This window comes from Pungitius pungitius, chromosome 12, assembly GCF_949316345.1.
Source record: "Pungitius pungitius chromosome 12, fPunPun2.1, whole genome shotgun sequence".
In the NCBI taxonomy this organism is placed as follows: domain Eukaryota; kingdom Metazoa; phylum Chordata; class Actinopteri; order Perciformes; family Gasterosteidae; genus Pungitius; species Pungitius pungitius.
The window spans coordinates 10,068,955-10,084,258 of NC_084911.1; the positions used below are offsets into that span (position 1 = coordinate 10,068,955).

General features: G+C 42.1%; 3 protein-coding genes across 7 annotated transcripts in view; 1 reads left to right on the forward strand and 2 right to left on the reverse strand.

The window, feature by feature from the left end:
* The window catches only part of LOC119220064 (septin-9-like), a 63,239-nt gene that overhangs the window by 26,696 nt on the left and 21,239 nt on the right, over nucleotides 1–15,304 (forward strand). The window lies entirely within an intron of this gene.
* Nucleotides 706–2,799, reverse strand: LOC119220066 (uncharacterized). The gene is made up of 2 exons (XM_037475699.2): nucleotides 2,372–2,799; nucleotides 706–1,969 (listed from the first exon to the last, which is right to left on the reverse strand). The coding sequence occupies exon 2, from the start codon at nucleotides 1,963–1,965 to the stop codon at nucleotides 964–966; it is 1,002 nt and encodes a 333-aa protein (XP_037331596.2). The 5' UTR covers nucleotides 1,966–1,969; nucleotides 2,372–2,799; the 3' UTR covers nucleotides 706–963.
* LOC134102922 (uncharacterized) lies at nucleotides 3,670–6,461 on the reverse strand. Of its 2 annotated transcripts, none has more exons than XM_062566047.1 (2): nucleotides 5,800–6,362; nucleotides 3,670–5,354 (listed from the first exon to the last, which is right to left on the reverse strand). In XM_062566047.1, the coding sequence occupies exon 2, from the start codon at nucleotides 5,348–5,350 to the stop codon at nucleotides 4,349–4,351; it is 1,002 nt and encodes a 333-aa protein (XP_062422031.1). In that variant the 5' UTR covers nucleotides 5,351–5,354; nucleotides 5,800–6,362; the 3' UTR covers nucleotides 3,670–4,348. The 2 variants fall into 2 exon arrangements, with proteins under 2 accessions (XP_062422031.1, XP_062422030.1); XM_062566046.1 differs by lacking the exon at nucleotides 5,800–6,362 and adding an exon at nucleotides 6,403–6,461 and having other exon boundaries at nucleotides 3,671–5,354.

The following is a 15,304-nucleotide window of genomic DNA, read 5'->3' on the forward strand; positions in this document are numbered from 1 at the left end:
AATCTCGTAAATTCTCACAGCTGCATGTAAAATGAAAAGGTGGCTGCATGAGAAACGAATTGTGCAAGCTCTGCAAGCTCTTGGTGTCAAAGTGGGTCCTCTCACTCCCTCTCATCACGGACACTGAGCACTGTGTCATCTGGGCAAGTCATTTAAGTATTTTCCCACTGTATTACTGAAAAGAATTAAACTCCTTAGATATTTTATCATCTAAATCTGTTCTGATTTTCAGATAATACTTTTATCTGCCGTCATACTTGAGTGCTTTGTCTTGTGCAAATTTTTTTCTCATTAAGTGTAGTCATAATTTAGTCAGCAACAATTTGAATGATTTTTTTTTCAAGCATTTGTAGGTTTTGCACTGCTCGCGCATACAAAAAAGTTTATCAATTAAAATATTAATGAACACAAGTGTGTATTTGTTCAATAAATGTACTGACTGTACACTGTTGAATAAATGAATGGATCAAGGCAAAGTCTGTCAGTCTTTGTCTGTGACAAAGCACCTTCTGATCTCTGGATGACATTAGATTCCACACTGCCACTAGTGACCGTCTTTAGGTCTCCATTGAACTCTGTCCCCACTGTCCCAGTAAAGAATACACACGCATTGAATGTTCAGTTTGGCAGTTTCAAGACTCTCTCAAATCACAATTTTCCTTCATTTGATTTTTTTTTTATTTCTGTGAATTTTGGATCTAAACTGACTCCCTTTCAAACATTTAAGATCATTACTATATCAAATCAATAAGATGTAACGTGTAAGCAGTAAAAAAACGCCTTTTATTTATCAGTGCATTTTACATTTGGTTCAGACCTGTAATGAATCAATTTACTGGATATTTATACAATTCACAAATATTAATTTTATGATTTCATTTTCACTTCCTTAATTAGATTCCACCTTTTATATTGACACTGCTGCAGAGAAATTAATTAATTGACAAAATACATAACGTTTTCTCATATAATTTTGGTTTTATACAAAACAAATAATATAACACCCAATAAAAGTATGATTATTGTGGCAATACAAGAAATGTCAATGCATCTCTGCCGTGTGTTCCAGGGAGGTGAGTTATTGTCAAAGCCTGATCCTCTGTTCCTAGTCGCCCAGCTGTGATTTTGGTCCTCATCGCTATGGACATTTATTGCAACATAATCTTGGTTTCGAATACCTCTCGGGATGTTGGTGTTGCTTTTCGAAGCATTGCTCTGAGGACTTCTCGTGGTTTTGGGTCTGTTGTTGGGACTTTTGAAGGAGTACTTTTCGTGGATCACGATAAACAGCAGCAGTCCGAGGCCAGCGAGGTCCCCCCATGTGTTTCTGATGGAGGAAACGTCAGCGTTGCTTCCAAAGTTGTTTCTGAGTTGCAACAGTTGCTGTTGGTTTTGTCCAACGGAAAACTGTCTGATCTCCCTCAAGAAGTTGGTGGTGATCCTGTAGGTGTGATGCGGATCATACGCGGTTCCCAGGTTCTCTGAAGTGTCATAATGCTGTGTGATGTAGACCTGCTCTATCCTCTGCAGATCTAGCCCTCGTGTGTTTTGCCCCCTCACACGAACTATGATTCTGTCCCTGTTGCTTCCAACGTACTCTCTTGCTGGGGGGAGGACTACATAAGCAGGAAGTGGTATGGAGGTTTCTTGGTTGAGATTACCAATAGTGTAGTATACGTTTCCCCAAGGCAGCGGGTCCAGCAGTCTTTCAAAGTTACCATAATGATGTGAGCCATAATCCCCTGCGTTTGGGTCAAAGGTCAGCGATACGATGTTGTTGTTGTCAATGTCAACTTCGTTGGCAAACCAGTAGAGCAGCAAAAGACTGTGCTTGGGCATAGATTGAGCAAAGTTGATTTTCTTCAAATCAGTGATTGATTTAAGCTTCGTCTGTGCAGCTGACACGGAGGTCAGAACGAGAAGCAGAGCTACACAGCAGCTCACGATGCTTCCGGCCATCTTCATCAACCTGTGCACACAAATACACATATATTAACGTTATTTCTCATTATTCATCCATACTATACTTTGTTAATCAATACTACATATTTGTGACCTGTGATTGGTTGGTTGTTGTTGTTCCTTCTCATACTGGCAAGAATCAGGCCAGTACCACAAAGGAATAAACCGTTCTCATTCGGTGCAATTATGTATTTGTAAGTTTATTGGATGTTAAAGAAGCTCCAGCACCCCATTTAAATCAAATGAAGTCTATTTTCCCAGGTTAGCGTTTTTATGATTACATTCCCTTTTTAATGTTTCTATAGTGTTTCCTTGTTGAGCTGCAGTGTAAGGATGAAATCACATAAAGAACAAGACACTTTACCAAATACTGATAAACATAACTAGGGATCAGAACATGAGAACTCACCTGAGGAAGTCTGCTGCCGTCTGGTATGTGATCACTGTGTTTGTGGAAAAAGTATGCAACAACTTCTAGGTTGTCGCTTCGCTGTAAATAAAACTGACAAAACCAGTATGGCTCTTGGTTTCAGGAATTCTAATTAATAGTTGTATCGAGCAGCAGGGTTTTTTTGCCTCATGGACCGGTTACGCGTTAGACAACATTTCACAGACCGGACTTCAAGGTGTGGCGGATGAACACGAGGAAATAAGATACCATCTGCATAAAACATGCATATGACGCAGAGCGGGCTTGGAAATGAGAAGTACCTGATGTGATCAACATATAATTTAAGTACGACTCCTGCTGCTGCCTGTTATATTAAGCGCTCTTCACCTTTTTGAAGTTAAAGGCTCTTCTGTCTTTCGGTGGGATTTTTCCCCTTTCCAAAGAGGTTTTTCTGCTCTTTCGCTAGTTTGTGGTTGTTGGTTTCGCTGTAATTATCAAGTGACAGAGACGAGCGTAGTGTTGCCAACAAATTTTCCGGAGAAGTTTCTAGAGGCAGGTCAATGTGTTGCTAAATAAAGTTGTCATTGCCGGATGACGTTATTATTAGGGCTGTCAATAGATACAAAAAAATTAAGTAATTAATTGCACATTTTGAAATTCATTAATCTCAATTAATGGAGATTAATGAATGTTGTTCTTACAATGTTGTTTTCAACAAATGTTTGTTTCTTAAGACTAAATCTTACAAGTAATGAGCAATCACTTTAGAAAACGTGTATTTTAGACACTGTTTAATTGTTAATGTTATTTCAAACTCAAAACTACACAAATTTGATCTTCTTGGAGGCAGAATTTCACCGGGTAGAACATGTCCAACTAGCAACTCTTCCAGCTAGTTTAGCCTAGCAGCTAGCTTAGCATAGCGGTGCTTTAAGTGGTCTGTTGCTGTTCACCCCCCTTCTGTTTGACACGTGGAGTAATTCCTCTTCAGTTATCGGCTGTATGTCGTGCCTCAGTTTGTTTTACTTCAAATGCAAAAAACTCTATCTTAAGCTACCGTCTTGCTTTCTCCGATGTAACTGACTGCAGCTAGCGGCCGTTTCGTTTCCACAGTCAACTTCCGGTTTACTACCGGAAGTTGACAAAGCTACATTAACTACGTTCAAAATGTTGTTGCGTTCATCTTGGCCACATTAATCGCATAGATTAATGCGTTCATGTTGACAGCCCTTTATGTAATGACGTCCTTGCATAGAATACAAAATCACATTACTCAAATCGACTGTCCATCTCGGCAAAAAAAAAAGGTTTGACATTTGTTTAGATTTGTTTGTTCGTTATCACAAACATTTTATTTGTAGAAGTAATATAAACACAACACATTTTATATGATCTGATATTTTTAAACCCAACATATTGAACAGTTGTACATTGAACAATGCATTTTTCATGACTGGTAAACCTTCACATTCTGAGCAATTCATAGTTTTAAGCATTCTATTGATAGTCTCTTAAAATGGTACCAAACTGATCAATTATAAGTGCAAGGTCTAATGATAAGGTATGAATCTTATTTTATTGAACTCAAATAATGTGTGCACTATGCATCTCTTTCCAGCTGTCTCCAGGCTGTTGTGCCTGTGCACCAGCTGAGCGCCATTTGAAGCCGGGATGGAGGAGGCACATTTTGTTTTTGTATGACTCTGTTGCCTGATTTAAGCCTGGAGCTTAATGATCAAAGCACTGCATTATAATATACAATAAAATGCATTTTGCTCTGTTCAAATACTTTTTTCATAACAAAGTAACCAGATATTTGAACAGTTCTATGATGATCTTTATTACATTACATGTCTTTTAAATGACTCTTTTATCCAAAGCGACTAGCATTGCATTATAACCTGTGCATTACATTTTTGCATTATCATTTATTATACAGTTTTTTTTTTTGCTTTTTCGGGCTTGCACCTTATTTTCACTTCATTATTATTTTTCTCATATCATTTTGGTTTTATACAAAACAAATAATATAACACCCAATAAAAGTATGAATAATGTGGCAATACAACAAATGCAAATGCATCTCCGCCGTCTGTTCCGGGGAGGTGAGTTATTGTCAAAGCCTGATCCTCTGTTCCTAGTCGCCCAGCTGTGATTTTGGTCCTCGTAGTGATTGAAATCTATTGCAACATAACCTTGGTTTCGAATACCTCTCGGGATGTTGGTGTTGCTTTTCGAAGCATTGCTCTGAGGACTTCTCGTGGTTTTGGGTCTGTTGTTGGGACTTTTGAAGGAGTACTTTTCGTGGATCACGATAAACAGCAGCAGTCCGAGGCCAGCGAGGTCCCCCCATGTGTTTCTGATGGAGGAAACGTCAGCGTTGCTTCCAAAGTTGTTTCTGAGTTGCAACAGTTGCTGTTGGTTTTGTCCAACGGAAAACTGTCTGATCTCCCTCAAGAAGTTGGTGGTGATCCTGTAGGTGTGAAGCGGATCATACGCGGTTCCCAGGTTCTCTGAAGTGACATAATGCTGTGTGATGTAGACCTGCTCTATCCTCTGCAGATCTAGCCCTAGTGTGTTTTGCCCCCGCACACGAACTATGATTCTGTCCCTGTTGCTTCCAACGTACTCTCTTGCTGGGGGGCGGACTACATAAGCAGGAAGTGGTATGGAGGTTTCTTGGTTGAGATTACCAATAGTGTAGTATACGTTTCCCCAAGGCAGCGGGTCCAGCAGTCTTTCAAAGTTACCATAATGATGTGAGCCATAATCCCCTGCGTTTGGGTCAAAGGTCAGCGATACGATGTTGTTGTTGTCAATGTCAACTGTGTTGGCAAACCAGTAGAGCAGCAAAAGACTGTGCTTGGGCACAGATTGCGCAAAGTTGATTTTCTTCAAATCAGTGATTGATTTAAGCTTCGTCTGTGCAGCTGACACGGAGGTCAGAACGAGGAGCAGAGCTACACAGCAGCTCACGATGCTTCCGGCCATCTTCATCAACCTGTGCACACAAATACACATATATTAAAGCTATTTCTCACTTTTCATCTATACTTTCTTAATTCATGCTATATACATATATCTGTAACTTGTGGCGCACCAAATTTGTGATTTGATTTGATCAATCCGGTTGCCTTTAGACGATTAAACAGGTTTGTTGTTGTTCCTCATGCTCATACTAAAAAGTAAACAGTATCACAAAGGAATAAACTGTTCCCATTTTGTGAAAATACGTTTTTGTAAGTTCATCTAATGTTAAACTTTAGACTTTAGCACCCTGATTTAATCAAATTAAGTGAATATCCCCAAGTTATTGTATAATTCCCCTTTTTAATGTTTCAACAGTGTTTCCTCTTTGGGTTTTTGTGTAACAATGATATCACGCTCACTAAAAATACCTATTAATGCAAAACTCTCAATCAGAACATCTGAGTAAGAGAACTCACCTGAATAAGTCTGCTGCCGCCGGGTATCTGAGCGTTTGTGAGAGTATGTAACAACTTCTAGGTTATTGCTTCGCCGTAAATGAAACTGCAAAACCAGCCTTGCTCTTGGTTTCAGGAAGTCTGGTTAATACTCCGTTACTTCTCAGCAGTCCCCTGGTTCTCTGTCACATGACTGTGTCCTTTGGCTTGCGTGATAAGGGTCCAATTTTTGTGCCAAATATACAGAGAAACCTGCTCTTTTTTAAATGTTACAATGTTATAAATATGTATATATTTATAAATTTGACGTCAGTTAAAAAGACAACCCTAAAACTAACCTGGCCCCACCCCTTAGGCTTTCCTTGTACTTTGTACCAATTTACAACAAAGACTATTTACGATCTGTCATGATTAGTACATAAATCACTTGAGCCTTTAGTGAAGTCTGAGTCTTATACTCCTGGACCAATAAACTGGGACAGTCTCCACACCTGCAAACTACCTGAAGCTGCAACTGTTGCACTGAAAGGTTTGGTCTTCACCTGGACATAAAGAAATCTATAGCCAAATAGGATCATGAAACCCATGGCAATAAAACATGATCATAGATTAAAGAGTGCTCACCTGCATTTGTCTGCTGCTGTTCCCCCTCTAGTGTGTGTGTGTGTGTGTGTGTGTGTGTGTGAGAGTGTGGATGTGTGGGGGTGGGTGGGTGGGGCTGTTCAGCTCCCTTTTGGTTACCGTTTCCTTGAAAATGAAACTGGTAAATCACAATGTTGCTTCTATTGACAGAAAGTTGCATAATAAAGCTGTTTTGGCTTTAGATGTGTTCTCGAGAGTGAATGAATGAAAGTGGCTAACAAACGTTTCTTCATTTATAACATTTTTTTTAAATACTCCATTGTTGAAATACTTATTTTTTTAAAGGTAAAATATTATCAATAACCGATGCTGTTACCAGACCGTTGAGTCAGTTTTCTGAGTAATTACCTTCTTTGTATCTCCTGTAGGTACAGGAAGGAGACTTTTCTATTAGATTAAGCTTGCTGAAGCGTTTCAGTGTTGCCTGAATGAATCTGGAAGCGTAATGACCATGCATGATCCTCTATAATATACAAAGAATGATTTTGCTTGGTTAAAATCGTGTTTAGTTATTAATGAAATAGAATTTAGTTAAAAGCTGTGACCGTCTGTTAGAAAAATTCTCACTCGACACCGGTGTAAAATCAAAACAGGATATTTAATGTTTGCAAACAGGAGACTGAATTGACACACGTACAAGTCATGCGCCAGGCCTACTCAAAGGTTTTCATCGTCAAGGCAGAAATGTATAGTTGGCAAGATAAACATGATAAAACCGGGTGACCCTCTGGACAAAACCCAAGTGCTGGTAGTCGCCCTCGGATGTAGACGATCATCTCTGGCACGGCAAGATTATGAACATTGACGCACAAACATCTTTATTATCAGAGGACCCAGAACACCATGTGCCTCTGTGCAGAAGAGCAGAATACTCTAAAGATACTCGAACCATCATGTCGGGAATTGAAGGAATTCATTATCACATCACCAGACGATGTATCAAGAACATATTTTCATCACCAAAAACATAGTAAAGTAAACAATGAAATTGAATATGAGGAGGCAAAACTAAGAAATACTCCTGGCCCTTATTCACAAGTACTGCTTGATCGTAATTTTATTTATTTTCAAAAATAGATTGCTGGCTTCAAGGTCCTAATCCCCCTTTAAAGGCTTTACCACCTCACCTCTGTTTACACTATCTACTGTTCTTCGTCAGCTCTCGTCAGCTACTTGCCATGTGCTGTAAGCGCAAATACAACAAAGACACAAAACACCACTAAGACTGCAAGAATAATGCGCATCACAAAAGCACAAAACCCTTCATCATTTTGCATGTTTGCACGTCCGTAGTTGCTTTGCAGTGTGGAGTTGCTTCCTGGTCTGTAGAGGCTTTGAGGTTTCATGTAGAATCCTGGTGTGTAGCTTTGCACGATACACAGCAGCAGTCCAAGTCCAGCATGTTCCCCCCATGTGTTTCTGATGGAGGAAACATCAGCGTCGCTTCCAAAGCGGTTCCTCAGCTGCAGAAGCTGCTGTTGGTTTTGTCTGACAGAAAACTGTCTGATCTCTCTAATGAGGTTCGTAGTGATCCTGTAGGTGTGATTGGGATCATATTCCCCCTGATTATCAACATGCTGAGTGATGTACACTCGGTCTATCCTCTGCATCGTTCGCGTTCCTGTGTTTGGCTGCATGACACGAACAATGATTCTGTCACGGTTTCCTCCTGTATACACTGCTGGGGGACAGACAACGTAATGAGGAAGTTGCATGGAACGGTCTTGATTGAGACTACCAATAGTGTAGTAACTGAATGACTTATCCCAAGGCAGCGGGTCCAGCATTCCTTCAAAGTTACTATAATAATGTGAGCCATAATCTCTGTTGTCTGGGTCAAACGTCAGCCTCATGATGTTGTTTGCATCGATGTCAACTGCGTTGGCAAACCAGTAGAGCAGCAGAAGACTGTGCCAGGGCACAGATTCACCAAAGGGGATTTTCTTCAGATCGTTGATTGAATTGAGCTCTTCCTGTGCAGCGGACGCTGTGGTCAGGACGAGGAGCAGAGCTACACAGCAGCCCATGACCCTTCCTGCCATCTTCATCATCCTGTATGGATATTAAACCTTATTCATCTATACTCTACTCTCTGTGCAAATATTTATTTTTAAATTGATCTGATTTTAAAGAGGCTTCAGCACTCTGATTTAATCAAATTACCAACTCCCTCTTTTAATGTTTCAATAGAAAGTGTTTAATTCTTGAGTTGCAGTGTAGCCAATAAAATCGAGGACAAAAAGTTTACATAAAATACTTGACGGCATACTAATTAAATAAAACCAGGCATCAGAACACGAGAGAACTCACCCGAGTAAGTCTGCTGCCGCTGGGTATCTGATCGTTTGTGAGAAAGTAAAAGAACAACTTCTGCTTTACCGCTTCGCAGTAAATGAAAGTGACAAAACCAGTATTGCCCTTCAGGAAGTCTGATCCCGATAGAGTAAACTGCGTTACTTCTCTAAAGAAGTACCTTTTATTGTTCTATTGGGGGTTTTATCACATGGCAATGCAAATTTCACGCAAAAATAAACAAATTTTAATCTGCAGTTTATAGGGTAATGATTCTGTAGAACTATTCTGAGAGAATCTCATCAGCAGGATTATGATCTATGAAGGAGCCTATTCAGGTCCGGGCATGACAGTGGGTGTGTCCTTTAGACTGTGTGGTGAGGTTGCCTGGGTTATAATCAACTATTATTAAAATGATGAATACATTACTGTCACGACTACCTGGCTCGCAGTAGCAGTGACATAGGGGAGACCACACAGTTGTTTAGTTCAATCAAATTATAGTTTATTCAAAACGTCATTTCCTATGACGAAATCATAACTTTCATTAATAAAGGTGTGTAATCAGTAAATGAGAAACCAAAAGGTGTAGTGCGAATCTGCAAAGTGTAACCTAGGCGTCCTGAAAGGAAAAGCAAAGAAGAGCAAAAAGTGCTGCTGCCGTCCTGGACGACCGAGCAGCGACGCACAGCCCAGAGCCGAGTAGAGTCGAGTCGGGAGGGGTCCAGAGAGAGAGAGAGCCAGCGGCATTGGCAGGCGATCCTCTTAAACAGTCCCGCCCATCAGCTGCTGTCAGATGGGCCAGGATTCCACAGCTCCCCCTTCAGATTGGGAGGGGAGAGACGGCCCAACCATATTCTCTACATGAAGGGAGTGAGCACACCCAGCACGGCATAGCCGGGCGTGACATCACTCCCCCCACAAAACAGAGACCCATATGGGACTCTGTAGAACTACATTCTACTCATTACCCCCTAGTCAATACTGAGAACTAAACCTAAACCCAAAAACTATAAGTGACTACACCCCCTTACCCGTTTAACTACTTACCCAGAGATCCTAAGGTTAGACTAAACCAAACTCTTTATTATCTCTTAATACAACAGCCACAACTATAAATTTCCAAAATCATTCCCCCCCCCTCAGCCCACCCAATATACCACCCCCCCCCCACCCTTCCACCCAGCAAATCCTGGCGCCTGGATAGCACTTTAAGAATGGAAAGTTGGGAGACAGGAGAGAAAAAAAAACAGACCGGAGAGGGGATAGACACCACTTAGTCATAAAGGGCCCGCGACAAGGCATCAGCCATGACGTTCTCGGATCCCTTGATGTGCCTAATAGACAAGTTATACGGCTGTAGAAAAAGAGCCCAGCGCATGAGGCGCTGGTTAGTGTTCTGAAGAGAAGACAGGAAAGTAAGAGGATTGTGATCAGAAAAGACCACCACAGGGTGTAGCCCACCACCAACATAAACATCAAAATGTTGGAGTGCCCAAATGAGGGCCAGGGCCTCCTTTTCGATAGTAGAATAGTTCAATTGGTGACAATTAAATTTCCGAGAAAAATAGGAAACTGGTCTATCTATTCCATTGTCATCCTTTTGAAGGAGGACGGCACCTGCCCCTACCTGGCTGGCATCTACTTGAAGCTGGAAGGGCTCCTCCAGCCTAGGAGCAGCCAGGACAGGTGCAGAACTCAGGAGAGACTTGGCGTTTTCGAATGCACGTTGGCACTCATTAGTCCAATCAAATTTAACTGAACCCTTCAGTAGGTTAGTTAGTGGGGCAACAACAGATGAAAAATTACAGCAAAAACTCCTGTAATACCCTATCATCCCTAGAAAGCGCATTAATTCTTTCTTAGTGACAGGCCGTGAAAATTTGTCAATGGCCAGGACCTTTGCTCTCACTGGCCGAACGTTCCCCTGTCCCACCACCTTCCCCAGATACACCACTGTAGCTTGGGCGAACTCGCACTTTGCTAAGTTCACAGTGAGGTTTCCAGCCGCCAAACGCTCAAATAATGAACGTATGCGGGCAAGGTGGACTGTCCAGGTGTCCGAATAACAGACAACATCATCAATATACACCGCGCATCCCTCCAGTCCCCCAACGACTCGATTCATGAGCCGCTGGAAACTGGAGGGGGCGTTGCGCAATCCAAAAGCCATTCTCGTATAAGAATAGAGTCCCGACGACGTGATAAAGGCCGAGATCTCTTGTGCCCTGGGAGTAAGTGGAACCTGGTAATACCCTTTTAGCAAGTCAAACTTGCTCACATAACGTGCTGCACCGACTTGGTCAACACAATCTTCAATTCTAGGCAGTGGGTAAGAGTCTGGTTTTGTCACGCCATTTACTTTTCTGTAGTCCGTGCAAAACCTGTATGTATGATCCGGTTTTTTGACTAATAAGCAGGGCGAAGCCCAGCTCGAGTAGGACTGTACCGCAAGGCCATTCTCAAGAAGATATTGGATACGATCATCCAGACTCTTACGCTTATCAGGACCAGTTCGGTAAAACCTCTGACGGATTGGCTTAGCATCACCCACGTCTATGTCATGCTCAATTAAAGTTGTGCAGGTGGGAGTATCTGCAAACAGACAAGAAAATTCAAAGATTAGCGCTTTCAATTCTGCTTGCTGCTGCAAATCCAAATGGTCCAAACTTCCCTCCAATTTGGCCAACGTCTCTGAATTATTGAGACGAGCATGCAACATAGAATAGTCAGGGCCCTGTACATCATCCTCCAACTCTGCATCGGCTACAGACGTGCTTGACACAACTAACACAGGTGATTTTCTCTTACCACTAGGAGACTGTGCCGATGCATAGTATGGCTTAAGTAAATTGATGTGACATAACTGTGTTGCCCGCCTACGGTCAGGCGTAGCAACCACATAATTAGTCTCTGACACTTTTCGAACCACACTGTAAGGCCCTGAATACTTTGCACCAAAAGGAGACCCAGGTGTAGGCAGCAATGCCACCACCTGATCCCCTGGGCTAAAGACACGAGCTTCTGTTTTACAGTCATAATTTCTCTTCATTTTTATTTGAGCGACAGTCAAATTTTCGGTTGCCATTTTACATGCTACCAGCAACCTGCGTCGGAAACCATACACATAACTAGACAAACTCTTAGGTGGTTCAAATGACTCCATATCACTTGACCACACAGACAATGGGGTACGAACCTTGTGACCAAATACTAGTTCGTTGGGACTAAAACCTGTGCTTTCTTGCACCACTGCTCTAGCCGCCCACATTAGCCATGGTAGACCCTCCTCCCAGTCGCGTTTCATCTCTATGCAGTAAGCCCGTAATAGAGACTTAAGGGTGGCGTGGAACCTCTCCAACACTCCTTGACTTTGTGCGTGGTATGCACTGCTCAAGTTATGCTGGATATGCAGCTGTTTTAAGGCTGCTGCAAATGTTTTTGATGTAAAATTTGAACCCCGATCGCTTTGGATCACTCTGGGAAGACCAAATATTGAAACAAATTGCGACAATGCTTTCACCACAGCCCTTGTAGTAATGCTCCTCAAAGCATAAGCAGCAGGATATCGTGTCGCCTGGCACATGATGGTAAACAGATAAACACATCCTGATTTTGACTGGGGTAAAGGGCCCACACAGTCAATGATCAAATGTTCAAAAGGCTTACCAACAGACACAATGGGTTGTAAAGGCGCAGGCTTAATGACAGAATTTTGCTTACCCGCCATTTGACAGACATGACACGTTCGTATAAACCGTGCAACGTCCCTCTTTATCCGTGGCCAATAACAATGTTTCAACAACTGCTGGTATGTTTTCTTCACACCAAAATGACCTGCTGTTTCCCCATGCGCTGTTTTTAGTGCCACTTCCCGAAACTTCTCAGGCATCACCACCTGCAAAATCTGATCTCCCCCATCAATACCTGGAGTAGGTGACCACCTTCTTAGCAACAATCCATCCTTCACAAAATAACAGCGATCTAACTTGTCATCTGACGTCAACTCAAAATATTTCACTAAGCTCTGATCGCTCTTTTGAGCCTCAGCAATGTCCCATCGAGACAACGGTACTGGTAACTGTGGGATAAACACATGAGCAGACATGTGCTTCGATACCTCAGACGAGTTGGCATTCTGCTTATTTGCCATAGCGCGCGTCACAGCGCATGCCGTAAAAACCTCTGGAAAGTCTCTTTGACTCTTATCGGACTCATCCACTGACGAAGGCCCGGTCTTAACCACCGGAGATGGTGAAACCTGATCAGGAAAAACACAGTCATGAGCAAAATTATTACCCACAATCAGATCAATTCCCTCAATAGGTAAAGAAGGACGAACAGCAATAGTTACTTCCCCGCTCACAAAACCCGAAAATAACTGAATTTTGTGCAGTGGTACTGGAAACGACTGGAGACCAATTCCCCGTATTAATACACAGTTTCCTGTATCAGACTGAGACGAGAAAGGCAAGACAGATTTACAGATGAAACTTTCTGATGCACCCGTATCACGCAGAATTTTCACTGGAACGCGATGCGAGTCTCCAACCAATGCCACAAATCCCTCTGTGACAAATGGTGCATAATCTGTTATACAAGATGCAGGAAATTCAAGCTCATCACCTTGTACATTGCTCAACCCTTTTTCAATCGACACTGTACATTGTGCACGATCCAATGTCTTTGCTGGGACTTTCTTAGTTTTCCTCTCTGAGCGTATCGCCGGAACAGAAGAAGCGCAAAGGCCAACTTTTCCTCCTTCAACCTTCCCCCTGTTACGCTCCAACAACGCCGGACAATTTTTTTTCCAATGATTTTTCCCAAAACAATAATTACAGTCTGTTTTAAGATCGAAATCTGATGGTTTACCACGTGCCAGTGAAGTGGAAAACACGGATGCGTCCGTATTAACCCGACTATAGCGACGTTCTTTGTAGTTCGTGTTTGGACGCAAACTAAAATCACGAACTGGAGTTTTGTGAATGAGAGAAAAATTATCGGCAAGAACCGCGGCTTCGGTTGCTGTTTTCACTTTATGTTCGCTAATATAAGTGGCTATTCGATCAGGCACAGTGTTCTTTAGTTGTTCTAAAATCATAAGATCACACAACTCCTCAAACGAGTCCACCTGTTCAGCTGTAAGCCAACGTTGATAAAAACTGGTCAATTCCCTCGCCCATTCAGCGTAAGTTTGCTTGTCCGATTTTTTCCATGATCGAAAGCGCTGTCTATAAGCCTCAGGGATTAACTCATAGCATTTTAAGACTGCTGCCTTAACGCACTGATAGACCCCCTTTTCAGAAGACGGTAAAGCCACAAATGCCTTCTGAGCACGGCCAACTAAAGTGGTTTGTAACAGTACAATTTTATCCTCGTCACTCCAATTTTGCTCAGTAGCAATATTCTCAAATAACGAAAAAAACACATCTGGATCCTGCTCATTAAATTTAGGCAAGAACTTGATCATAGCGCCCAAACCTGACTGCTGCGGTTTCCCAAGTTTGCCTTCAGCTGCTAGTTGCAGCCTAGTACGCTCAATTTCACGTTCATGCTCTAAATTTTTAAGCTTTCCCCATTCCAACTCACGATCTTTGTCTTTCTGTGCAGCTTCTATTCTTATACAGTCCAATTCGTTATCAAGCTTTCTTTGAGCTAATTCATTGTCAAATTTTTTCCTTTCAAATTCTCGCTCCAATTTCAACGTCTCTCGTTTTTCTTGCAATTCGTGTTTCAGATTTAACAATTTTACTTGCTGTTCAAATGTTAATACGCTGGATTTTTTCAAAGTAAGCTCACTGTCTGAACCCAGCTCACTGTCTGAATCCGATGCTTCCTGACCACCGCGCTCTGGCCCTTTCTCGTCCGGTAGCACGTTCTTATTTACCAAACTCACACGATCCAGGTCAAGCAGCTCCTGCTTCTTAGCTCCCTTCGGTAGTGTTACATCAATCTCATAATGCTTAGCCACACTATTCAACTGTTTAATGTTCAACGCCGCAAGCAAAGCCACTGAAGGAGCAGCCAAAAACGTATCAAGTGCACTCATTATTTCAACTTAAATGATAAGTCACCCATCAACCATCCAACCAGGCTATGATCTATATACATTAACTCTACTAGCCACACATCTAGCCAAACAAACAAAAACTCTGACGTTCTTCGGGTTACCAAACAACCACACGGACTAAATCGAGCGAAACGGAAAGCTCATGTTACAGGACAACACCGGAGTTTCCCCCTAAACATTTACCCTCTACCTATTCCCCTATCTTCACACTAAGTCCAAGAACAAGGCTAATTTACTCACCAATACCGATGGAATCGTACTGTCCCGACAAAAGTCAATTCAGCCGGTGCTCCACGGCGGTGCCCTCGTCCGGACTTCAGTGACCCGCAACCTAAACCCACAACGCCGAAGCGCACTAAATGGGGATAAAACAGGCTCCGTTTAGTGCCACCCTGCAACACAAGTCTCCTTACAAACACACTTCGCCCTTCAAACTCCGTAAACAATATGTGGTTACATCTTTCTAATCTGCATAAATCCTCCCAACTTTTGCCATTATCAAACAAGTAATTTTAGCGATCA

Coding starts and splice junctions, on each gene's coding strand:
- LOC119220066 (XM_037475699.2), bottom strand. CDS start 1,965: ATGAAGATGGCCGGAAGCATCGTGAGCTGCTGTGTAGCTCTGCTTCTC.
- LOC134102922 (XM_062566047.1), bottom strand. CDS start 5,350: ATGAAGATGGCCGGAAGCATCGTGAGCTGCTGTGTAGCTCTGCTCCTC.